Genomic DNA, 27,405 nt, shown 5'->3' with positions numbered 1-27,405 from the left:
CTCAAATTCTTTCATTTGTTTTTCTTTCTACTCTTTCAAGTTATGCAAACTTTCCAAAATTTCCTAAGTTTAGACATTTCTGTTTCCTTCTCTTGCTCTTTTAATCCTAGACACCTGCTCCGTTTAATAAAGTTAATCAGGAAAGGGAGCTATGGAGATCTAGATTTGTATTTTATTTTTGTTCTTTGTAAACTCAACATAGATTATTACTATCCTTCCATGACTAAACAGGATGCAGGATTCTTGATAGTTGTATCACCATTTAGAGCTTGGTAACTACTTGATAGTTATTAGGAGCTCATTGACTTTCCTTGATGGAATGAATATTGGTAAAGGAAGCATGAAAGAATGAATATTTCTCAGAGTAAGGCCTCTCCTAAGACTTCGGGAGTTAGTTTCACTGCCACCATCACAGCTGCATCTGATGCTTTCACAGCCAGAGCAGTTGCCGAGGCAGTTTCAGCTTGCAGGATGCTGAAGTCTCCAAGGAAAAAGCAAATGAACTCCAGAAGGCTTCTTCCTCTAGAATTCTCTTTTTCTCCCATACTGTGATGGTTGTTCTGAGTTGGAAAAAAAGAAATGATACCCAGATGGGTATGGGGTGGCTAAGCCATCTTTAAAAATGCAGTCCTAAAATTCATGTCCTATTACTTTCTCTACATATGTCAAACAACTTACGAATGCTTACATAATTACCATGAAGCTCCATACCCCTATCCTTTATCTTAGTAGTAGGAAAATGGTGCAGAGGCAAGTAGAAAGATGAGTGTTTAGGCCTTTGAACATGTCCTCAAATGTAAGGAATAGCCATCGTGTCTGGACTCCCTAGCACAGAAGGAACCACATAATTTCTTCATGGCACTGTGAAGAATAACTCAGTACTCAGTTCATTAATAAGTCAGTGTGGTGTGCTTTGCAGCTCCAAAAATAAAACTGAGGAAGCAACTTTTAGGTCTAATCCACAGCAATATGGTCACCAAAAGATTGTTGCTTCATTAAAAAAAAAAATGTTCTTTTAAACATTCAATTTCATCTTTTTCATGGTATCAGATATACCCTAAATCCATCATAGAACTGTAATGAGAATATTTGCGAGAAGCTTAGATTTAGATTAAACCTGAGAGATCATTTAGTACAATGCTTCTGCAAAATTCTAAGTCATCCACCAGAAATAATTATTCAGTGTCTGCTTTAATCACTTCTGAGGATGGTGTACTCACATTTCCCACATGGCGCTGTACAGTATGCCTTTGAATAGCTATAAATGTTAGAAGATTGTCATGTTGGCTCACAAATGTGCTTCCCTCTCCTTAGACCTGTTTCTTCTTTGGAGCTGCCAGGGGAGCTCTGTATGATAAACCTTTAGTTATTTGAAGGTTGCCACTATGGAATCCATGAAGACCATCAAATGAGAACAAGCAGATGCTGTGTTTTTGGAGCTTCTTATAGCAAAGGAGTCAGCCATCATCATTGCATTTGCCAGAGACCCAAAGGCAGGCAGGGAAGTGGGAAAGCTTTATAATGAAAAAAAAGCGGGAGGCAGGGCTTGAGGTATATGCTGACTGGAAGTTCTTGGCATGGGGAGACTGAAGGCGGGCTCACTAGATGAGGACTATCTTTTTCAATTGGTTTGGGGAGCGTCTTTGGCTTTCTCTGGTTGGTTCTGAGCTGGAAATGGGGGCGAAAGGAGAGAAGCTGGCCTTTATTAACCAAGACCTGAATGTTTTGATCCAACTGCTGCAGAGGTAGTGTGACTTCACTGGTTGATTCTAGCAGACTGTGTGTGGGTCAGGGTTCTAATGTCATATATGATCTATCCACTGTCTGTTTATATATTCAATCTTTCAGTCCCCTCTTTCGGCCATTCTCTCCCTTGCAGGAAGTTGGGCAAAGGTAAGACTAGAGATCCAGATCTTCACTGCTTGATAATTGTCCACTTGTCTCCATAGTCAATTGTATCACAAGAGTTTCTTAATCTTTTTGATGTTGAATTATCGTGGTGACCATCTGACGGAAAAGTGGCTTCATAGAAGCATTTAAGATGTGTATTAAGCGTTAAGATGATAGAGTTCAACATACTGGCATCATGACTACTATCACAAAAACAAGAAGCATTAAAAATCCGTTTAAGGTGCTATGGAACCAAGAGTCTGAATTGTCCAACAAAGGCCATGAGAAAACTCCTACAGATCACAAGGATCAACCTTAGAAAGCCAAGTAGCTTTTTTTCCTTAAGGCAATATATAGCCTTTTTTACCTTTCCTGTTTCACTGAGCCAAGTACAGCAAGAGGTATTAGCAATGGCGTAGATACCACCATGATTAGTGAACAAGAAATCTAGATTGTCCATCACTACTCTTGCCAAGGAATTGAGACTGATCTGTATTCCATCTAGGGTAGAGGTGTATCATTCAGAATTTCTGCCAGAGTTAAAATGATACATGTCTTACAGTCTTTTGTTTGTACGATTCCTATTATTGGAAACACTTTGATTGTTTGCATAAACAATGAATCAGTAACTCTCCCAGGTAAAGTGCCTGAATAATCAAAGGTAGCCTCGTGTTGGAGCTTGAATCTGAATTATAATTTTCAGCTTTGGTAATTTATAGAATTAGGGCCTCTTTGTACAGATAAGTTTTGTGATACTATCCTAAAGTTCATGAGATATTAGTATAAAGCAAGCAAGATTAGCCATCCTGGCTGCAAAGGAAGTAGTATCTGGTAGGAACACATAGGTATCCAGGAACAAAGAAATTGTTCATGATATGATGTTGGAAGCAAGGCCTTACATTAGCTGCATAATCTGAGATTGGGTTTAGAATGATTATGCTCTGATCTAAAAATTTTAATAAGAGAACAAAAGAGAAAAAGGACCAGTATGGGTGAGTGACAACCAGGAGAATATAGAAAATGAGAAGAATGATTTTAAGTAAGCGGATGAATAGCAAAATAAGAACTAGTCGTGAGTTTTGATCCAACATCTTGGGCAGAAGCTGTCCACTGTCTGAGGTCATCAGACTGTTCTGAAGATCTTGGATCTTCTATAAGGAAGAGCAGCTTCTAGAGAATCTCTGAGAATCCTTGGTCTGAGATTCCCTATTGGAATAGGCTTCCTGTTTGTTGATTCTGGATAGCTTCTTTAGTTGTGAAATGTGAACCCAAGGATTTACTCAAGAGAGTTTTATTTACATATTTATTATTAACAGTATCTGATAGAATCCCTTCCAGTGAGGTTCAAGAGCAGTTTTCCTCTGATGTGTCTTCCAATAGATGAAATCTCATAGTTGAATATCATAAAGAAGCTGTTTGAGAAGATATTTTGGGGGCTGGCGTGGTGGTGTAGTGGTTAAGTTCACATGCTGTTGTTCAGCAGCCCGGGGTTCACAGGCTCGGATCCTGGGTGTAGAACTAGCACCACTCATCAAGCCACGCTGTGGTGGCATCCCACATAAAATAGAGGAAGGTTGGCACAGACATTTGATCAGCAAGTCTTCCTCAGCAAAAAAAAAGAAGATATTTTGAACGTGAGCTTAACCTGTTGGCGATAGGACTGGGTATAGTACAGGTGTCTCTTGCAATATTTTGCAATTTCTCTGCACAGTAGGGCAGAGTTTAGTGTCATAGGTAAAATCCTTAAGCACATGGGCCCTCCAGTTACCAGTTCACAGGGAAATAAAGAGTGAATACCTGAAGGAGTGGACCATACCAACTTAAAGGCAAGTGGGAGTACCTTTGACCAAGGGATTGCAGGGTTTCTGAAAGTTTTGTTAATTTTATTTAAAGATGTTGTTGATTCTTCCCATCTTTCAGGAAGTTTGTAGGTGGTAAGAGCAGCATGGTTTCTGAGTAAGGGGGGTAATGCCCTGCGAAATTCTTTTATAATGTTTCTCGTGAAGTGTATGCCTTGGGCACTTGATATAAAAATTTGTATTCTCAAGATTGGAAACACAAAATCAAGCAGAATTTTAGCAACTGTAAAGACTTTTTGGCCAAGGGATGTTTTGATCCTTCTTGAAAATAGACATACAATAGCTAAAACATATTCAAATCTCATGAAGGGTGGAAGCTGTGCAAAATCCATCAAAGGTGTTCAGAGGGCCCTTGAAGCTTTGCTTCCTGGCCATATCCCACCTTTACAGTTTTTCTAAAATTATGTTGTTGACAAGTGACACAAGACTCAGAAATTATCTCAACTGTTTTTAAAGTTTCCCCAGCTATGTTGATTTAAGATGCTCCAATTTATCCGTACGGTAATGAGTAGTTTCATGGAGAACTCTACCTAATATCCATTTGAAATCATCTAGTGCCACTAAGCGGCTGTCTTGAGAGTACCAATGATTATTTGAGTGAAGCTGGAACTGTATTTTTTCTATTTTTCTTTTCAGAATAAGGGGCTAAATGATATTTTGTAATGGTCTGTTTGAATTCTTTAAGAATTTATCCTTTAAGAGTTTAGATAGGCTCCTAACCTTGGTTAAGTCTGCTTATTTGGCAAAATGAACTGCTAGAGTATTTCCTTTAGTTTCCATTTTATTTCTTTTTTCCATATTATTTTATTTCTCATATTTTGAGCTCCAACTTTTATAATAGCTACCTCTTTATCAAGTAGGAGTGCATCTAACATTGTCTTAAACATCTTATCCATTTTTGATGGGGGTTCCAGCAGAGTTAAGAAGCCCTTTGTTTCCAAAGCATCTCAAAGTCATATTAAAAAAACAAAAAAGCATACATTGTATATATATTCGTCTGTTTACTCTGTGGTCTTTGGCTAGTCAACAAGTTCAAATAAGTGCAATAATTCTGCCATCTGGGCTGATTCTACTTCAGGTAGAGGATGGTATTCTAAAGGCAAAATTAAATTGGTGACAGCATATTCTGTTCAAGTTATGAGGTGTCTATCAACAAATAGTAAGTCAGAACGTTCAATAGTAGTCCTTAACACTGAGTGAGGTACAGCAAATTCCCTAACTGAAATAAGAAAACTATGAAGTTGCCTTCTCCTGGTAGGGACAGGAGAGGGGCAGATCAGGGTGTTGCAGGGGTGAACAGCAGTGTGAGAGGGAGAGACTAGGAGAGTCTCAGGTTAATTAGCTAGATGGAAAGTGTTGTGTTCCCAGGTAGTACCAATGTCTGTACTGCATGAGGAACCATGAGATCAAGAGGGGAGCCTATAGCTAGTTCAACAGAAGCATCAAGGCCTATTGCCCTAAAACAAGGGAATAAACCTTTGCAACCAGGTCAAGACAATGTGTTTTTGATGATTCTCTTAAAGTCAAGTTAAAGTCTAAAGTCTTCTCCAGATTACTTATGTGCGAGTAGACAAAAGAATTTTTAGTTGGGGATGTCTATGGAAGCAGTCTGTTGACCACCGTTTTGCAGATTACAGGCCTGTTCATGATTTGGACTAAGAGTAGGTACAATCTCAGGAAAATTGACACTTGTTGTTTGCAATATCCAGTTAAACCTGGAAAGCCTCTCAGTTGTTTTGTGAGGCATCTAAGTTTGGGTCATCTATAGCCTTATTCAGAGAGAGTGATTTTCCTCCTTCTGTAGATTATAACCTCAATAATGGATTATGTTTTGGCAATGTTATAATTTATCTTTTGAAACTCTATGTCTCTTTTTCGTTAAGGCTGAGAGCAAGTAACTGAAACCCTTTTACAAAATTCCTTGTTCTGTGAATAACATGGGAGATCATGTACATATTGTGTCAGGACTGAATTACAAGGGAAATTTAGATCTTTTAAGTCTTGATTGAGGACCTGGGAAAAATAGGAGGGGGCTTCAGTGAGCCCCCGGGACATGACTCTCCGGGTATACTATTGTCCTCCCCAAGTGAAGACAAGTGGAAAGATTTTGAATGAAAAAAGACAAGGCTTCAGATATGTTCTCATTGGAGGTTGTTGGATGGGGAAGCCAAAGGTAGACTATTTACAAGCAAAGGAACTTATGTAATTAGTTTGGGAGCATATTTGTCTTTCTCTGGTTGGTTCTGAGTTGGAAGCAAAGGCAGAAAGAAGGAAGCTGGTGGTCAGACCAATTCCTGACCATTTGGGGCCAATTGCTGCAGAAATTGTGGATTGGCTTCTCTGGATGGTTAGAGCAGAGGGTGGCGTCATGTTCTACAGTCCTATATGGTGTACCCATTGTTCAAATGGATTCAGTCTCTCACCATTTTTCCCCTGTAAATCTCATATAATTTCTCTCCAACTACGTCTAGAAATGATTTGAGAAATAATTGATGCATGAGGTAAGATTTTTGCAAAGCAGAAATATAATGTTTTACTTAACAAACTACTAGCAAATTCCTGAAAACGTGCACTTTTCTCCTTAATACTATTAGAGTTAATTTTTTTCTCTGTAATTGTTTATATTGTTACAGAGGATCTTGATGATTTAAGAATGGAGGGAGTAACTACCCTGGTACCTTCTGGGAGCAAATTTAACCAAAGTCGTGCTACTCACCCTGCTGAACCTCAGGCCAAGGTCACACTGAACATCTGTTCAAGGTGTGCCAGGTAAAACAAATAATAGGTATAGTATATGTAAACGTGATCTTGATTTTTAAAATCTAGGATATTGATGCAAAGTGTGTCCTCCTCTGTGTTAAGAAAATCTTTTCCTTCCAGTTATCTTTTGTGCTAACATTGGCCAGGGGGTTAGTCATGCAGTTTATCCTTATGCCCAATGCCACTCAGACCAACAATGAATCAAAGAGTTTAGATTGTCTCCACTTCACAGTTTGAGACTATTTTCCGTCTTTTTGTCTCTGAATTTCATTTGCTGTTCTGCCCTTCTATTCCCTTTCAAAGGAAGATTCAAGGGGCTCTGAAAGTTCAAAGCCACTTTTAAAGCACCTGCATAAAGGACAAGTGTGCCCAGGTACAGTGTAAGATCTGATATGATTGGCCTCTTAACCTGCTCCTCATCCTGTTCACCTCCTGGAAAGAATTTAATCAGCTTGACGCTTTTCCGTGTTGGCAGCTGGAAGCAATCTTTGCATGTACCCTATGTGGCCAAAGAAGTAGCTTAAGCTACTGCCAAGTCAGCTCCCAGTGCTAGTCTAGCAGAAACTCACCAAATAGCTAGAATTCATTCTTTTGTGGAAACTAAATCTCATTTGCAAAGAGGCTTTTAAGCCTGTTTAAATGATAAAACAAGCCTTCTAACCCTTATGTAAATGGTGCAGATTAGCAAGAACAATGCACTGGCTGGCCAGTTTTATCTCCTTTTCTTTATGTCTAGCTGTTCCATTGTGCTGTTGGAGAGGGGATTAGCTGCTTGGAAATAGGGAGGGGGAACGTGTAGGAAAATCAAATCACATTTTTGTGGCTTTTCTTCTTTCATTTTACCCCTTTAGAATTTTTATTTTAATTGTCACAGGCTCAGAAAAACAGAAAGGAAACCTCTTAGAAAATCAGGGGATATTATTTGAGACCGTTAAGAGAAATGCCATAGTTCAGTGAAAACATCAAGGAAAACGTTGCTGCAGATAAGTAATATTTGGATGAGTTGACTTTTTGATTAGGGGTGTGAAGAAAACTGCTAATATTTATATGATGATACTTAGGCATCCTGAATAAGCAAGGTCATCTAGGGAAGAGCTGTTTGGAAGTTTAAAAAGAACATTCTAGTATATTTGTACATTTACAATTCCACTGGAGAGGGGTTGGTCTTGGTTCTTCATATAATTTGTAGAAGATTGGGCTATGAGGTGCTTGTTTTTTCAAAAGGGAAATCCTATGAAAATGATATGTTTTGTTAAACCATTGAGGATTTGAATTGAGAAAGGTCCAAGCACATACAGTCCTAAATTATTTACCATTCAGCTTCCTGATGATAGAGTTGGATTGTAAATTGCAAGCAACTTGCATTTAAGGTGAACTCTTAACTGAATTTTTTGAAGAAATATTCAAGTAAATAATAATTGGTTACATTTATTGCATTGTTACTATGTACCATGTACTATTCTAAGCATATTAAATATATAGACTCATTTAATGCTCAAATAATGCTGGGAGTTAATTACTATTATCTTCATTTTATACATAAGCAAATTGAAGGATGAGTTGGTTAAATAACTTGTCCAAAGTAACACAGCCAGTAGGTGGCAAAACACAGTGTCAAACCCAGGTAGTATCGCTTGACAGTCTGCCTGCTTATTTTGTTCTCTTGCTAAGTGCCAAGCTCTTGTCTTAAGGTGAAGATGGAAGCCTAAAATAGATAAAAACAATGAGATAGAAAGAGATTTAGGTGTTTGAAATGATGGGAGTGCGTGATTGTTTTGATTGAGAGTAAGGCAATGTTGTACTTTCAAAAGCAAGACAGCAATATATTGATTCAGGGAAATGTGGTAAACGGTGTGCAAGAAGACACTAGGCTGTTGATTTTAGAGTGGCTGCTGTTGCCAGAGTTTAGAGTGGGAAAAAACTATCACTTCTCAGGAACTATGAAGAATCTGAGATTTTTACACTATTTGCAACCTAGCCTGTTAGTCTGCTATTGTTTTATAGATGCTGACAGAAGACATGAAACTCCTGGGTCAGAGACCAAGGACTTAGTACTCACAACAATAACAATTGTCAGAGTATTGGCATTTTCACTGATTCCCTGAGGGCAAATCTCACAGAGTGACACAAATAGAGTAGTAGGTTGCAGTACATAAGAGGAACCCTGAGTTTAGGAAACCTGAATGTTTTCTAATGGGAAGTTAGTGTTGCTCTAGAGAGAGACCCCTTATCTATCTTCCAGGGCTATTTGCTATACAAATATCCCTGAACAGATTATCTGAAACAAAGGCTGTCAGTGTCTCTGATCACAAGATATCTAGAAACATGAGAGACTCATGAAGAATTATTTCCCAGTGCTACTTAGAGTGGACTACTTTTGTAATGCATTGATATGGTTATCAAAATTTTCCACAATTAATTCTCAAACATCAACTTATATTGCTGGCTCACTTTTCCTAATTGCAAGTAAGGCTTTTAAGACTGTGAGAATTATATTTTTTAACCCAGGGCTGAGCAATTATCTGAGGCAGAAATCATAAACTGGAGGACTGTAGGTAGTGTCCAGTTTTGTGTGTCCACATAATACTTAAAAATACCGCTGGGTTGGTTACCAGTTTTATATAAAACTTGGGATTTCTATCTCCTCTTAAAAATCCATACAGGTGATAACACTGGGCCCACATTCTCAAATGATTGCATAGTAGCAACTTCCTCCTCCACACTCTTAGACCCTGCAGTTGTGCTCTAGTTCACCTCAGATTGTCTGTGCACCTTCCCTCATTTACACTACCTGTCTAAAGTCTCTAGGCCTTTGTTTGTAACCTCTGATTTGTAGAAACACTGGGACTCCAAAGATAACTAATGAATTAGGACTGGTGGAATGCAGGCTGAGGAACCTGGCCAGGCTGCTGGGAGAGGGATCTGGTGCCCAGAAGAGGCAGATTCTACCCTCAGGGTACCAGGTTATGGGCAGAAGTTTATGGTAGTCAGACTGTAGTCTTAGAGCAGCCAGGCAATCCCTCAGAACTGAGATAGAGTGAGTCGGTCAGAAATCCACTGCTGCAGACTAGACCAACATGGAGAAAATGATAGCTTTATTTAGAGAACTGTGCCCATTCCCATTACTGTCTTTGTGGGCACTGGTACCTAGCCTGGAAGATAATGAGAGATAATGTGGGCTTCATAGAGGAAGCCCAGACATTGGATTTTGGGTCTGGTATCAGGATTTAATTCCAGTCTCACTGGTTGGAGACAGCGTGGTACTAATGGATAAGAAAGTTTAGGATAATTAATGCCAAATTGTATCACGTACTTGCCAACACCTTCGAAGGCTTCCTGGTAAAGATAGAATGGAAAGACAACATCCTTTGAAGTCTGACAAAGAGATCTAACTAATGTCCACCCTCTAAATTACCTAGTATGTCATCTTGGGAAAAATTACGCAAATATTCAGAAAATCTGGTCCCTCATCTGTGAAATGGAGTTCATGTAATCCTGGAGATACCCTCTAAGGACAATTGAAAGGACTGGACAGGATGATGTCTGCAAAGGCAGCTCGAAAAGTGTTGACAGTGCAAAGGCTATCAAGCAACAGGGGGTTTCCTCCTCTCTTTCTCTCCTTCGTGAGGATAATTACCATGTAAATACTTAAGCAGTTTAAGATGCTTGGAATTTTTTTCCATCTTTTTGATAGGCCCACATTAAAGTGCTCAGGTATTGAAAACAAAAGAGCCTCATTTTCCTTACATTCAGAAATTTCCTTAGGCTTCTGACTTACTAGGGAGAAAACTATGGTTCATCTCCCTGGATTTCTGTGTTCAATAAAAGAGTGTAAGGTGGCAATATTTTTCTTTGTTTGTTTGTTGTTTCTTAGAGTTTTAAGGTCAAGAAATCATTTTTTCTACAGAACTGGAGAGGTAAAATGTAACAAGTGACCTAATGGATGTGTTGTGATCTTGAAATAATACTCTAGTCTCAAGATACTGTCAACAACCTCAATGTAGAGTCAGTGAGACTCAAATAATGATCAGAGTTTCTGCAAAGAACCGATCAATGATCAAGTTAGTGTCAAGTGGTAAAGTCTACTCTTTAGGTTTTCATTTTCCTCAATCTCTTTTTCAAACACTGCACCACTTGTGAGCTACTTATGGAGTCACAGTGTCTAGGAGTGTTTGCTGATGAAATGTCTGGAACACTATTGCTCTTATTAAGCTGAGGCCATCAGTGGAAGGCCGCAGGCTTTTTCATTCAGAACCTGATTGGAAGACATGATCTGTAAGGAGACTGATACATTCTACTGGGGATGATTGAGGGATGTAAGATATACGAGACCACTGGAGAGACCTCCGCTTTTCAAGAGATCTGAAAAAGAGGAATTTGGTGCACATGAAGTTGCTCTGTAAAGTTCTGTGTTCAGCAAAGTGACTAAAATATCAAGAATGCCAAAAACTTTACTGATTAGCATAGTTACAAGAGAGAAAAAGATTACAGAATTTTTTTCTCTTAAATATTTCACACGTGGTTGGAAAAGTGCAGATGGAAGAAAGCTTGTGTTTTCAAGCTGGAAAATTATTCCAAGGTAGTGTTACTCCCATCACTCTTGGTGGCCTTTCTGATGTGGGCATTGCTGCAATTTGTATGATTTAAACAAAGAGATGACATTGTTTGGCAAGTGGAAAATATATGGCTGATAGATATCTGACCACCAAGATGTATTAAGATTCTAATCCGGAACATCTCAGTTTTTTCTGTCAGATCATATGGGAAAAAAACCATTGGAAAACAACAATTTTAAGTAAATAAAGAATTTCTATGTAGGATATAGTGATGTCCTTATAATTGGTGATTTTGTTCATTACAAAGTAGATTTTTAATATATTTGTTGAATGTCTTGGCTTGACTTTTAGAAGATTCCACCAAGACAGCTACAAATCCTTGAGCGGTATGAGCAAAATAAGTTTCATTTATTGCCTAGGAGTCATAGTAAGTCCTATCAACTAAAAAGTAAAGCGTCGGTAGGTCAATGCAAATGATCGGTAATTATCAGCAAAACTTTTGTGGTTTTAAAAAATAGTGGTCTGCAAAATTGTGAGTTTCAAATTAAATGTCTTTGTTAAATGTCCTGAATTTTCTTTTTAAGATAACTGTTAAGGTACCAATAACAAGCAGACAAATGCTGATACCAAGGCACCAAATTACTATTTCAGTGAAGCTTATAAGCCATTTTTCTGGAAAGACCACCCATTAATTCTGTCCACTCACTGCCTTTTTGAGGAGTTAAATCTTGTTTTTGTGGACTCCTGCCAGGGCATTCCGGGTGGTAAGATGCTATTTGTTTTTGATGATGCAAGTGTTTGTATTCATTCATGCTTGACATCAATAGTGCACAAAAAAAAGGAACTGAAAGCCATTTTAAAAGAAATTGGATTATGGAGAACATACAATGATACTGGCTCACAAACTACAGCATGAGAAGGCTGGGAGGAATTTGTTTCCAAACAGGCTGCTGATTTTTAACTGAGTTGCCTCATGTCATTGCAGCAAAAATTGTTCATCATTTCTCCTAAACATCATGACTTTAAGTATTGGATTTAGTCGTATGTTAACTTGATTAGGCAGACGCACATCATCATTGGGGATAGCATGCTACAGAAAAAAAATGAACGTTAACCTTGTAAATATAAACTAATTTCCAACTGTCTGTGTTAAGATTTACTCGTTGACTTGAGAAACCTACATAATTAATTGTATGTTATATTCTGTTTCACTTTGCTATGCATTTTTCCGCTTTTCCCAACTATTTTTGTAAGGTTTAAATTCAGCAAGTTCGCATTGGAAGGAAAGGTGAACAAAACTGACAGGAAGGAAAATGGATAAGGACAAAAAGGGACTGCTGTCACTTGTTCAAAGTTAAAAGTTTTTCATAAAATTGACTTCCTATGCCTAGAGGATTAAAGGGACACATTTGAGTCATGAATACTATACATCACCTACTGCCATGTTTTAAGTGACAGAAATATTTAATTTGAACCAAAATACATTTATGGAGCACACACTCTGTGTCAAGCACTGTAATAAACTCTGGAAATAAAAGTTAACACCTTGACTACTAGGAATTTATATTCTAGCTGGAAACAGACATGTAAACTACTAAGTGCAACCCCAAACATCAGATAGTGATAATGCCGTGGAAAAAATAAAGCGTGGTAAGATGGCCATGTCATGCCAGATGCAATTGATCGTTATTTTATGGGGGCTGTTGCTGCGGGAAAAGTACACAACCTTGGAAATACTGATGTATGACTTTCATTGTTCATTCAAGATCTGCATGAAGAAAGAAATGACAGCAACAAACATCAGTCAGAAGCTGCGAACCATTTCATCTCAGTTCCTAACACATTAATTTCATAGTTTTTCCTTTATTTATGAATCAATGCTAAACCCTCCCCATCCTCACTTTTTCACTTTGTTTTGTGATTCATAAAGGGGATGGAGGACCATGGATGCCAGCACGTGTGCACATCCACACACACACACACACACAGACACACACACAATCTAGAAAGCTGTTTTCTTGTTATGTGACAAAGAGTTGGGGCTTTAGAGCAAGAGGGACCAGGATTGGAATCTCAATTTGGCCACTGAATAACTTTGGGAAATCATTTAAGCTCTCTAAACCTCTGTTGCCCATTTGTAACGTGTAATGATTTCTGCCCATGGGATTATAGTGGAGTGAGGTGGCTAGCTCACTTTCGAACATGGAGTATCCTCTGAAAAACAGAAAGTTTGTTTCAAGATAAAAATAATCATACACATTTCAAAAGAAGTTAAACATACATTTGAAATCCAAGGAAATCATGTTATGTGCTCAGAAAAATGAAAGGAGTATTAAACTGAAGGTCTATGAACACGTCTCAAGGGTTTAGGGAGTAAAATATTAAGAATAATTTTGGTTCATTTTTGGCTAAATATATAAAAGTGTTTTGATTATAGATCAACATTTTCCTCATCATTCCTCTCTGTGTGAATGTACTAGTCTACATATTTATACTATCTATCTATCCATCCATCCATCTATCTCATAAACCCCTTTCCCAAAGCTGTGATGTAAGAGACACTTAAAGGAAATGGATAGCATGAGAGGCAGAGAAAGATGATTTTCCTAATCAGCTTTGCTAAGCAGCAGCAACCTTGAATGACAGCAAAAGTGCTACAGTCAGTACTAGTACACTGGTTTTCCAGTTCATACCAGTAGATCTGAAGTTAGTTTTCTACATCCCCATTTAGGTTGTCAAGACTTTGCTGTGGTCTTCACTCAGGGTAACTTCCTTTTCCTTTATAGACTTTCTGGGCCTTATAGTGTATTCGTGATTTGTGGAAGAGTCCTTTGGGGAAAGCCTAATGCCACCCAGAGAATAAGCATCTTACCATGAGGGAATGGGAATAGCATATTGCCTGGATAAAGTCGATGCTGTCAATTTGTAGATGGGTAAAGAGTCCTAATGCTCCAGTGGGGTGCTAAATGGTACCTGTGGGTTGGCTTCCCCACATAATAATAAGCACAATAGAACAGCACACATAATAAGAGGTAACCATATTAGAAAATATGGGAATAATTAAAATATTTGTTGTTGTTCCACCATGCCTCCTTTACCCAATATATCCCTGGAAAGGGAACCGGAGCCAGGTGAAGGAGGCAGGCCAGTACTTCATTCCTATTCTTTTATCAGTTGATGCACATTTGGGTTGTTTCTGCTTTTGGACCATTAACGATTTATGCTGCTATGAATATATCAATACAAATTTTAGTGTGAACATGTGCTTTCATTTCTCTTGAGTAGATATCTAAGGAGTGGAATCATTGGGTCATATGGTAATTCTATGCTTAATTTTTAGAAACTGCCAAAACTAATTTCTAAAGTAGTTGCATGATTTTACAATCTCACTAATAATGTATGAGAGTCCCAATTTTTCAACATCCTCATCACCTCTTGTTACTGCCTGTTTTTGTTTTTATTTATTTTTTTCATTTTTGCCATCCTAGTGGGAGTAATGTCTTATTTCATTATGATTTTAATTTTCCTAGTGAGTAATGATGTTGAGAAACTTGTCACTTGCTTATTGGCCATATGTATATCTTCTTTGGAGAAAAGTTTACTTCAGTTCTTTATTCATTTTTTAATTGGATTATTTGTCTTTTTATCATTGAGTTGTAAGAGTTATTTATATATTCTGGATACGATACCCCTATCAGATAGCTTGCAAATATTTTTTCCCATTCTGAGGGATCTATTTTAACTTTTCTAATGGTATACTTTGAAGCAGGAACATTTTTAATTTTGATCAAGTCCAACTTATCTATTTTTTCTGTTGTCATGTAGGCATTTGGTGTCATATCTAAGAAGCAATTGCCTAATTTAAGGTCATGAAGATTTATGCCTATGTTCTCTTCTAAGAGTTTTAGTTTTAGCTCTTATAGTTAGAGCTATCATGTATTTTGAGTTAACTTTTATATGTGGTGTGAGGCAGGGATCCAATTTTATTCTTTTGCACGTGGATATCCAGTTCATGCAGCACCATTTGTTGAACAGATTATTCCTTCCACAATGAATTGTTTTGACACCCTTTTCAAAACCATATTAATCATAAAAGTCTGCTTGCTTTCTGATGTAACATTTTCAGTCTTATCTTATACCTTCTAGCACCAGACTTGGAATCAGCCATTTCTCTAAGGATCCCTGTTTTCTTTCAGCAGCACATTTGCAGTAGAGAATAGAATCTGCTCACTCAGGTACATTGTGGGATTGGCATTGTCTTTTGGCTATTTTGCTGAAAAAGGTTAGGTACAGTACAGTAATGTGCTTTATTAAGTAATATGTCTGTAAGGCATGAATTCTTATTGATATTTCCAATCCAATTACAACAGCATAACATTCTTACTTAAATTCTTGGTTCTATAATTGAAACTTCTTTTCTTTTATACTGAAAGCCTTTATTTCTAACAAAATATACAATTGTTTGTTTGCTGTACTGACAACTCAGGAAAATAGATCCCTGATAAAATATAGGGTGTTCCAAAGGTCTTAGTGTTGTTATTAAAGCTTAAAACTGCACTTAGACCTTTGGAATACCCTGTACAAAGTTATGCAAACAATAAAACTACTGAATTAATTTCAAAAATTCTAAGTGGTTCGTTTTGCTTTTAGATTATGTTGCTTACACCAAAGATTTGCAGTGAAGTTACTTGTTTTAGAGTCTATAGAGTTGCTCATTATACCTTACTCTGTGTGGCAATGTCATAATGACTAGTTAGTGAATGATTGGTCCTGTCATTGCCATTCACCTTAATTTGAGATGATTGGTGAACATTCTAATATCCTAAAAGGCTTCTGCTTTTAGCTACTAATCTCTTCTTGGTGGAGATTGTCAGCATCTAAGAGAAAGAAGAGTCCAACTTTAAATAGAAATTAGGAAAAACACTCTAAAATTATATAGCATGGTTTTATTTCAACACCATCTGGTCCATCCACAATTTTTTAATACATATCTATACATAGAAGATTCCTATCTATGATTTTTGCCTGAATAAAAAAAATTGTTTCGTATTATTATTTAATTTCTGGTAATTTAGAATTACTCTACCTTCAATTATTTAATATTGTTTTTAACTTTACTAAATCCTGATGTGTTCTACAAAATTTATAATTTTACTTTTTTTGATCCACAAATGCATTTTCTATTATAATCAAATATATGGATTCACACATATAATATAAAAATCCAAATGATTCTTTCAATTTTCTTTTCCCAGTGCACAAGTCTCCTATTTTTCCATAAGAATATAAGGAAATGCCTTGATTTCTATATAATTTCTATATTTTTATATGAGTAGCCAAGAACAATACATGTAAATATATTGAAACGCTTGAAGTTATGCCTAAAATTCTTTTGACTCATGAGTCAAAAATCAAATTTACTTTGTAAAGTAAACATAAATTCATGCATCTTAATACTAATTAAGAATGTAGTATAATATGTTATGTAACCAGAATATATAAACTATAATACAGTTAGATTTTTAAAAGATAACTGGAAAATGTTTTAGCTATGAAAGCTATAGACCGTACCTCAAAAGCTTTCATGGAAAGTTTTCTAAATGTTTAATTTCCAGATTATCTGGGTTTTCTAGAAGCACTTATAAAATACAGTGGTGCTGCATTTATTACACATTTCAGCCTTTGACCATGTTGAAGGGTCCTGTGCCCGGTGTCTCCACAGCTTCCTCAGATTTCCCAGGCATTACTCCGCAGGAGAACTACACCTATGTTAGATACTAAAGAGGATTTCTCCACAATCCACATGCATTTGCTTTGACTGATGGTTTCTATAAACCTGCAAAGACTGTGACTTATTGGTGAGGGCAGCTGGACAACTGTGAGTGCAACATAGAGAAATCCATGCTGGACACACTCTGTAAAGGAGCTCTATCTCTGGAAATAGCACCCAAGATAAGTGCAGAAAAGCAGAACACTCTTATGGACCTACTTCTTCCCATTCTCAACATCTTGATACCTGAAGTGTAGAATTTGACAGTAGTGCCAAGAGCTGATGAGGAGGAGAAGATGAAAAGGATTGTAGTGACTTAAAAATCTCGTAGTAGTCTCTTTGAAGAAGTGTCTCCAGGAAAAATAAATTTGCTTAAGACTGTTAGTCTTTCAGCAAGAAGAATTCCTCAAAATGTTGAGGATATTGGGAGCAACACCCGTAGTCAATTAAATATGAAGCCAAATGATTTCACCTGGTTTTCCCCAGCTCTTGTTGAGTTCACTGATGGTACTGTTGCTGTTAGTTTATTCACGGAGCCAAAGCCAGGTTTGAAGTGGCTCTGTTTTTGTTTGCTTGTTGGTTTGTTTTTCCCTGGTGAGAGGAATGACACAGGGAATGGTTAGTTGAAGATGCACATGGGTTCAGTTTATGATTCTTACCTGAAACAACAGATTTTTGGTCTGAAAACTGCTCAGGTATGAATCATAGCCACCCATTCCCTGGCAGTGGAGGAAAATAAGGAAGAAAACATGAAAATAAGAAGTTGTCCATGTCCCGTAGGCTGCCTCTGCTATTTTCAGGGTCTGCGTTGCTCAAATCCTACCTTGGTTATGCCTCATTTGTTGTAGAAAAAAAGCCCATGGACTCAGTATCTTGAAATATGGATTATCTCATTTCATCCAGATCTGCAGGCAGGAAGAACTGGGGTGATGTACTCACTCAGCTTCTGGTGTGAAGATCTTGAGAAAACAACAAGACATATGTCTAAATTTCCTAGTCATTACTAGGGCAGTGGCAGTAGAGATGGTGAGAAATTGCCAGATTTAGAAATCCCTTGTCGATTGAGCTGACGGGATTTGCTAATATACTTGTGTTGCATATGAGATAAACAGTAAAATCAGAGATGGTTCTAAAGTATTTGCTAGAGTAACTGGAGTAGGTTGTACCTTTTGGTGAGATAGAGAAGATGGGAGGAGTTGGTTGAGAATGATGAGGAGTCAGGAGTTTCTACACATGTTAAATTTGAGATGCCTCGTGGATGTATGTGGTCAAAATTTCTCAACAACAGAACTGACAGTTAATAGAGTGAAAGATTGTATTCTCTTTCAGCGGTATGAAAGTAATGAAAGAGCTTGCTTTGTCTTTCCAGAACAGGCTTTGTGATTGGCTGTCACTGGTATTGGGATTAATCAGCTACATTTATCAGAAGTCACCTCATGTCTCATAACTCTTCACCTGTCCCAGCATGCTTGGCTCAAGACCTACCATAATCTGCTTGACTTCAATTTCCTTTTTAAAGTGTTTATCATTCTTTCCCTCTCTTTAGAATATTAACTCTGTGGGAACGAGGACCAAGTCTGCCTTGGATCACTGATATGTGCTCAGTACCTTAAATAATTCTTGACTCACATGAGGTAGTCATTAAATACTTGGATGAATGAAAGATTGGAGGAATATCAACTGGAATCTCTCTCTCTCTTCCCCTCTCTTTCTTTCCATTTGTATCTCCATCTCTATATCCAGACTTATCTTTCTTTGTCTCTATCTACATTCTATTTTTACTTCCAGATTCTGCTTTCTGTTGGGCTGCTCAATCTGATGGGAAAGATGATCCTGGCTCCTGGATACTCCATGTTTATAATATCCTTACAGCTTAGGCCCTTTCTCTCCAAGAGTTTATATGATAGTCTTTAAAAAGATGCTGCTAACCTCTCCCTAGGTAATGTGCCTAACAAAGATTAACACTGCTTAGGGGTGATGAGATCTCTAATTAATCTTTGGTCATGGGCTCACTCCTATGTTAGGAGAAAAGACACCTCTTCATTGACACTTTCACCAGAAACAGTGAGAAGTTGGGGAGAAGCATTTACCAAAAGAAAGAGATTCAGTGCAGACAAAATAATAGCATGACCATTACAATAAAATAAAATTAATAAAATCTTCTATTTATAGGGAACTTTAAATTGTAGAAAGTTGTTTCACAGACATTAATTCATTTAAAACCAGTCCTCGTAATTTTTATATCAACTGAACAAATGATGAAACTTAACCCAGAGAATTTAAATAACTTCTACACACAGCTAATAAATGTCTTTGGTGGGCACGAACCCAGGGCTTCTGAATCACAATTCAGAGTTCCTGCAGCTGTAGTGCACTGCCTCCATAAGTCACTCATTCCTAACCTTCCATTTTCTGTTTTGGGATTAATAGCTCTTTATGATTTTCTTTCCACTAACATGGTATCACCTGGGACATTCCTTATAGGTTCCAGTCTTGCATCCAACACACACCTGAGTTGCCTTGCTGGTATTTCCTTCCTCCTCTCTCAATGCCGGATTTCTTTGCTCCAGCCCAGTCCCTGGAGGCCCTGGATCCCCCTGCCTTCTTGGATCCAATCTCCACTCCAAGTAAGTTTTCTCTCCTTCGAATGTAAGAATTCTTGTAATGTGACTCTAGATTCTTTTACTACCAAGGCGGCACGAGGGATTAGCAGTTAAGTCCCGAAAAGTGGAATCTTCTTTTGGATTTTGGTGATAAGAGTAAAAGGTGGGTGTGGGGATGTGGAGAAGAGCCTGAGAATATGGGAGAACAGTTTGAGAAAATCATAATTTGCGTCTTTGTAGCTTCTTAGTTTTCATCTTATGCCCCAAGTCCCAGCTAATCTGGGCGTCTCTCTTTTCCCCATAAAGTTTTTGTGAGTATCTCCCACTTGCCCCATGTTGGCCCTTCCAAAATGAGCTCACCTCACTCTGCACGGAAGGACTTCTGCCTTACAACCCACAAACATATCCAAATACTCATTCTTCAAGCACAACTCGTATTTGCTTCCTTCCCTCTAATTTCTCTCGGTACTTTTAGAAAGCAATTCCTTCTTTAGTCCTCCTGGTTCATTTTTATCTTATCTTCTGACCTTGCTCACTTTTTGACTGATTATTAAATAATTATATTCTCTCCTCTTCTAGAAGAAAAGGTGGCAACATATGCATTGATATGTACTTTGGTCTCAGTAAGGTAGGAGATTTTAACATTAAAAAAAATCACTTCTCAAAACTCACATTTTTCTTATAATTTACTTTTCTTCTTGCTGTAGTAAACTATTTAACAACTTCAGAGACTTCGTGGGTGGTGAACTTTTAGTTTCTGTGCTTGAAAAATGTCTTGAACTCTCCCTCCCCTTTGAATAATGGTTTATCTAGTGATTGGCGCTCCATTTCACTTATAGATGTTACTCCACTGTTTTTCCATCACTGTTGCTGATAAGATCTCCAATGTCTATATAACTGTTATTCATTCATAGGTAATCTTTCTTTTCTTTCTTGAAACTCTTAAGTTCTTCTATTTTTGCTCGATATTCAACTCTTCAACTCCCATTTAACGTAAGACCAGCAAAATAAATGTCCATCTGAGATTCATAGCTCTTCTACTTTATGAAGGTGGTCAGCCACTCTTTCTTTGAATATATTCTCCTCTTTTGCCTTCTTTTCTCTCCTTCAGGCACCCCGTTGGGTAAATCTTAGAGCTTCTCAATCTATTCTCCACATCTAACGTCTCTTTGATATTTTTTAATCTAATTTTTTTTTAGCTCAGTTCTCTTTTAGTTTTTTGATCTTACTTTCAAGTAACCAAATTGTCTCTTCCTGTCAAATTTAGATTTAATATCTATGTCCTTAAATCATGTAAACTCTTTCCCCCCCAATACATGTTTAAAAATATCTCTGTTTCTTTCTTTCTTTGAGATGCTTAAATATACTTATTTCAAGTCTTAGGTTGTTTTGTTCTGTTTCATTTTGTTTTTAGTCTAGAGGTATTCTTACCATTTTATTTTCAGTTGGTTGGCAATATTTCATGGTATATATTTTCTTCATATACTTTAAAGTTCTGTAAACTCATCTAGAGGGGGAGTCCGTCCTTCCATCCCTCCCTCCTTACTGTCTGTCTGCTGGCTTTTTAGTTTCCTTCATGCACCCTTCTCTGGGGTGTCCAATATAACACTAGCATGGTACAATACAAGATCTTATATTGGAGGCTCCAGGCTCCCAGTCAGCAGATGGCTTGGTTGGGTTTCTTGCTGATGGCTGTTTCTGTTTCCTTGAGCCATCTCCAAGTCCACAGACCTACAGTGGTATTGCTCATTTCCAACCTTACCAGTTCACCAGTGGAGCATTTCGTTCAGCCTCATCTCACACAGTGAGCCTGGTTTCAAGAATAGGGTGTTTTGCCTCCCTTTACAGCCTCTTTTCTCTTTCTGGTGCTAGGAGCTCAATAGGCTATGGTGATTTTAGCCTCTTGTTTGTTAATCCATTTTGTTTCCATTTCAGTCCATGATAGTGTTTTATCCTGTATTAACATGGTTCTATCTTTTAAAATACATTTAAAAATGTATTTTATCTCTTACTACTATGTGTATATGTGTGTGTATGTGGGAGTGTGTGTGGAGGCAGCAGATTTTTGTATGAATTTACTCTATCATCTTGACTTTAAGTTATGTCATTGATTAAATATTTTAATATCCATACACACAGGTAGATGAATGGGATAATCAGATAAATATGATGAAGATTAAAACTAAGATTTTCTGGGAGGAAACAGTCTTAGGGATAGTAGAGAAGTAACTCAGAGTATCTTTAATATTACCACATATATAATTACTTATTATATTTTTAAGGAAAATATTTTTTAGCTGTGCTAGTCAAGGACGTTCATGTTATAAGAATCAGAAAGCTTAGTGGAATTTTTACTTTAGCTAATGGGGGTTTCAGACAGGGATATTTGGGAAGAAATAACAGAACAGTTTAGTCTCACTGACATCTGGAATATTGCTCATGACTATTTAGGACACATCGACTTCTCTAGTTGCCCCCAAACAGTGCTGGAACCCAATCTCACTGACATCTGGAATACTGTTCATGACTATTTAGGACACATCAGCTTCTCCAGTTGCCCCCAAACAGTGCTGGGACCTAATCTCACTGATGTCTGGAATACTGCTCATGACTATTTGGGATACATCAGCTTCTCTAGTTGCCCCAAAACAGTGCTGGGACCCAACAGGCCACCATGCTCCTCTCCTGGCTCTTCCAGATCTTCTAACTCAAGGTCCTCTGTCAACAAATAATTGCTTTCAACTTTTTGTAGTATGCTTACTGCTGGATTTTAATGCCTCATGGCATCTGTTCATGGTCTTCTCCTTGTGCCTGTCTATTTCTACTGTTATAGACTGAATATTTGTGCCTCCTCCAAAATTCATATGTTGCAGTCTTAAACCTCCAGTCTGATGATATTTGCAAGTAATGCCTTTGGGAGGTAATTAGGTTTAGATGAGGCTATGAAGGTGGTGCCCTCGTGATGGGATTAGTGCTCCTATAAGAAGAGGAAGAGACAGGAGAGCTGTCTCTCCACATGTACACAAAGAAGAGCTCATGTGAGCACACAATGAGGTGGTGGCCATCTGCAAGCCAGGAAGGGAGCCCTCCCAAGGATCAGATTTCCTGGCACCTTGATCTTGGACTTCTCAGCCTCCAGAATGTAAGAAATAAATGTGTGTTGTTTAAGCCACCCAGTCTATGCTATTTTGTTATAGCAGCCTGAGCTAAGACGTCTACCTTTATGATCACGTCTTTCGCTAAATGTTAGCTACAAATTCTCAGATAGAGAATTCGATGGAGTCCACCAGTTGCCATTCAGTATTGCGTCTAAACTTGAGGAGCAGAGTTCTTATGCTACACCATCTTGATATCAGTGCCTCAACTTCGAGTGATTCCTGGAATAATCTTCTGGCACCAGGGGATCAGAGCCACTTTGTACAAATGAAGGTACTTAGGTTTCAGTAGCCTTATGAGCACCTTGCCCAGAGCAGGTACTTTGAGTTTTAAATTTAGTACCCTAGACTTTTTAGACTTTTTTTGTTTAACAGAATGAAAGTATTGCATTACTGTTTGTTAATAATCTGTTGTTCATTTGTAACGAGATTAACCAGATGTCCCTTCTTTTTTCCTGCAGCTTGAATGCCTTAGTGTATCCTAGTCCATCCTCAAAGAAAGTGCCAGGGCATCCACAGTATGTCATGTCCTGCTGCATCCATGAGAGGATGTGCTGCTGGCAGGGTAGCTGCTGCTCTGAGAGATTCTTATTTCAATACAATTCATGATGCCCGTTAACCATTAAAGTATTATATATATATATATATATATATATATATATATATATATATATATAAAGTATTATACAATTCACATTTTAAATCATGCAAAGCTAGAATTAGAAACTTTCTGATATAGATCTTAGAATATCCCATATGTTTTTACAATGGAGAGAGTACCTAGAACTTAGAGAGATTTGTAAAAACATCATCCAATAAAATGATACTCAAGGAACAGGCTGTGTTGTAAAAGTTAATTCTCTACTGCCATAGATTCATCCAGGAAAATGTGGGTTCAATTTAGTGATGTCATAAGGTTAGGATGAAAATCATTGCCAAGATGCAATTCACATTTGTATAATGAATAGTCCACTCCTTGAAGTGAGTTAATATAGGGATATTTATGGTATGTCTTAGTAGATCAATTTTTATTTAAAATACGGGCGGAAATAAGAAAGACAACTTTAAATGGTGCATGCAAGCCCTGTGAAGCAGTGAGTATGCCCAGTATATCTGGGTATTTTGGAAAGTGCCCATTATTGGGGAGAGGGGGGGTTGTCCTTTAGATCCAATCATCGCATTTTATTACCTTCCTTAAAAGAAATTCCTGAGATAATTTACTCCCTGCTCAGAATCCTCCCACTTTCACAGAAGCAGGCAGAAAAGGGTGCAGCATCCTTTTCCCAGCAGCTCCCTCACCTCCAGGCACAGCCTTCCTTTGTTGTTGCATAAGGGCAGCAGGATGATAGGCGTTGCAGTCAAGGCCAGCTTCCTACATTTGCCAGAAGCCCTGAATCCTGCCTAAGTGTCCACAGACTGCCAGTGCTTCCCACCTTCTGCCCTTAGATCATCTGTGCCATTGTCCCCTTGCTCCTGACAGCAGTCACACTGGCCTTCTGGCTCTTCCTCTCACAGGTCAAGTGCATTCTAGTCTTGCTGTTCTTGGCACTTGCTATTTCCCTTGATGGATGTGGGCTCCACTCAGACCTCTGCATGACCTACTCTTTCATTTCAAATGTCATCTCGTCAAAGATGCCTTTCTTGATCCCAACTTCATCTTTCTCTTTCTCCTTACATGACTTCTTCCTCAAAGTTTCATCACTTATTTATTTCACTGTGTGCTCCCTTTGTCTCCCCTGGCTACAATACCAGCTGGACGAGCTCAGGGATTGTGTCTGTTTTGTTCACTATTATAATTGCAGCACCAAGAACAGTGCCTGGAACACAAATAATTATTGACTGGTTGAATAAATTAACGGCAAATGCGTGAGACACATTACTTATTAAAATTAGGAATAATAGCTCATTTTTATTGTGTGTTCCACGTCAGGTATTTTTCTAAGTGTTTTGTATGTATTAACTCATTTAATCCTGGCAACATCAGAGAATTTGGGTAATTTACCTAATGTTACACAGCTCATAAGTAGCAGAGAAGGGAAATTAATGAGGAGGTTTTGCTCCAGAATAGATGCTCTTTCCTCCTCTGCTGCCAACAGTAGTAATGAGGGGAGATAGGTGTGGGAGGAGGCCCAGGAAGGTGAGGGAATGATGTGGCTGTGTGGCATGTGGCTATCATAATTAGCTGAATTTTCCATAGTAAATTATCCCATGACTTCCTCATCAGTGTGATGAACAATCAATGAGAATGAATTTGTCAACGTTGCTTTGCCTGCTGTGGTCCTAGCTCCGTTGGGATGTACAATCTAAACAGATATTGCTGGTTAAAGTAGAATGAAGGGATACTCAGTTATCAAAATGTCTGAAATGCTTCCAACCAAGTAACTTCATTATAATTGCTTTAGAGAGGGATATGTCTATGGAAAAAAAATCACATTTGGATCTTCCAATTGGCTCTGCTAGATGTTGTGTTGGTAGCAGAGATTCATAAGGTCTGAGTCTGCCGCTTGTGAGTTGACCAGAAAATCATAAAAAAGAGACCCGCAGTGTATTTGACTTGCATAGATTTGCAATAAAATTTGTTTGCACATGTTCCTCTTGTGTACATATATCCCAAATTATATTTTGGCTTACATCCAAACAGAAACAAATTTAGAAAAAATAAATTGATTAGTGTTTCTCTTGCCTTTATGATTGTTGCCTTTCAAAGTGACTTAAATTTGGGTCAACAAAAGGCCATTTTTAATCCTCAGCATTATTTTAGCATTGTGTTGTGATAAAAATAAAATAAGCCTCTAGCCAGGCTAATTAAGAAAAAAGGAAAGAGGACACAAATTACTAATATCAGAAATGAAAGAAGGGATGTCATTACAGATCTTATGGACATTAAAATGATAATAAAGGATTACTATGAACAACTCTATGCCTGCAAATATGATAACCTAGATGAAATGCACCAATTCCTTGAAAGAAACAATTTACCAAAACTCACACAAGAAGAAATAGACAATATCAATTGCCTTTACTTATTAAAGAAATTGAATCAATAATTAATTATCTTCCAAAGCAGAAAGCACCAGGCTCAGATAAGATCACTTGTGAATTCTACTGAACATTAAAGAAAGAAATTATAATAATTCTCTACAATATCTTTCAAAGGTTAGAAGAAAAGGGAATACTTCCTAGCCTCATAGCATGTATTCTATGAGGCTAGCATTATCCTAATACTAAAACCAGACAAAGATGTTACAAGAAAAGAGCTATGGACCAACTTCTCACATGAACATAGATGCAAAAATCCTCAACAAAATATTAGCAAATCAAATCCAACAGTATATAAAAAGAATTATACACCACGACCAAATGGAATTTACCTAGGTATGCAAGATTGGTTCAACATTCAAAACAATTAATTTAATCCATCAAATCAACAGACTCAAAAGAAAAATCACAGGATCCTATCAATGGATGCAGAAAAGCACTTGAAAAAATCCAACACTTATTTGTGTTAGAAAGTCTTAGTAATCTAGGAATAGAGGTGAAATTCCTCCACTTGAGAAAGAATATCTACAAAAAACCTACAGCTAAAGTTATACTTAATGGTGAAGTATTCAAAGCTCTCCCACTAAGGTCAGGGACAAAGCAAAGATGTTCTCTGTCATCAGTCCTTTTCAACATTGTACTTCAAGTTCTAGCTAATGCAATGAGGCAAGAAAAGGAAACAAAAGTGTGTAGGTTGGAAAGGAAGAAATGCAATTGTCTTTGTTTGCAGATGACATGATTTTCTATGAAGAATGTGCAAAACAATTGACAACAAAACCTCCTGGCACTAATAAGCAATTCTTTCAAGGTTGCCAGATACAGGTTAGTATACAAATGTTAATACCAGGAATGAACAAATAGAATTTGAAATTAAAAACACAGTACCATTTATATTAGCACCCCAAAAAATGAAATACTTAGGTAAAAATCTAACAAAATATGTACAAGATCTATATGAGGAAAACTACAAAACTCTGATGAAAGAAATCCAAGAAGAACTAAATAAATGGAGAAGCATTCTAGGTTCATGGATAGGAAGACTCAGTATTATCAAGATGTCAGTTCTTCCCAACTTGATCTGTAGATTCAGTGGAGTTCCAATCAAAATCTCAGTAAATTATTTTGTGGGTATCAACAAACTGATTCTAAGGTTTATGTGGAGAGGCAAAAGACCCAGAGTAGCCAACATGATATTGAAGCAGAAGAACGAAGTTGGAGGACTGACAGTACCCAACTTCAAGACTTACCATAAATCTAAAGTAATCGAGACAATGTGCCGTCAGTGGAAGAATAGACAGATCAAAAGAACAAAATAGATAGACTAGAAATAGATCCACATAGATATAGTTAACTGATCTTTCACAAAGGAGCAAAGGCAATACAATGAAGAAAAGATAGTCTTTTCAACAAATGGTACTAGAACACCTGGACATCCACACGAAGAAAAATGATTTGAGACACAGATCTTACATCTTTCACAAAATTATCTCAAAAGTGCATCACAGACCTAAATCTAAAATGCAAAAGTATAAAACTCCTAGAAGATAATATAGCGGAAACCTAGGTTACCTTGGGTAAGATTATGTCTTTTAAATACAACATCAAAGACATGATTCATGAAAGAAATAATTGATAAACTGGACTTCATTAAAATTAAAAACAACTGCTCTGCAAAAGACAATGTCAAGGGAATGAGAAGACGAGCCACAGGCTGCAAAGCATATTCAATAAGGAACCGTTATCTAACATATGCAAAGAACTCTTAAATCTCAA

General features: G+C 37.5%; 1 protein-coding gene across 1 annotated transcript in view; it reads left to right on the top strand.

Annotated features, from left to right (window-relative positions):
* The window catches only part of C9H8orf34 (chromosome 9 C8orf34 homolog), a 370,388-nt gene that overhangs the window by 231,632 nt on the left and 111,351 nt on the right, over nt 1-27,405 (top strand). The window contains 1 exon segment of the mRNA XM_023648496.2: nt 6,383-6,518. Coding sequence (XP_023504264.2) covers nt 6,383-6,518 — 136 coding nt within the window.

The sequence above is a fragment of the Equus caballus genome, chromosome 9, assembly GCF_041296265.1.
Source record: "Equus caballus isolate H_3958 breed thoroughbred chromosome 9, TB-T2T, whole genome shotgun sequence".
Taxonomy (NCBI): domain Eukaryota; kingdom Metazoa; phylum Chordata; class Mammalia; order Perissodactyla; family Equidae; genus Equus; species Equus caballus.
The sequence above is the reverse complement of the archived record's forward strand: the minus strand, read 5'-3'. Positions and strand labels throughout refer to the sequence as shown.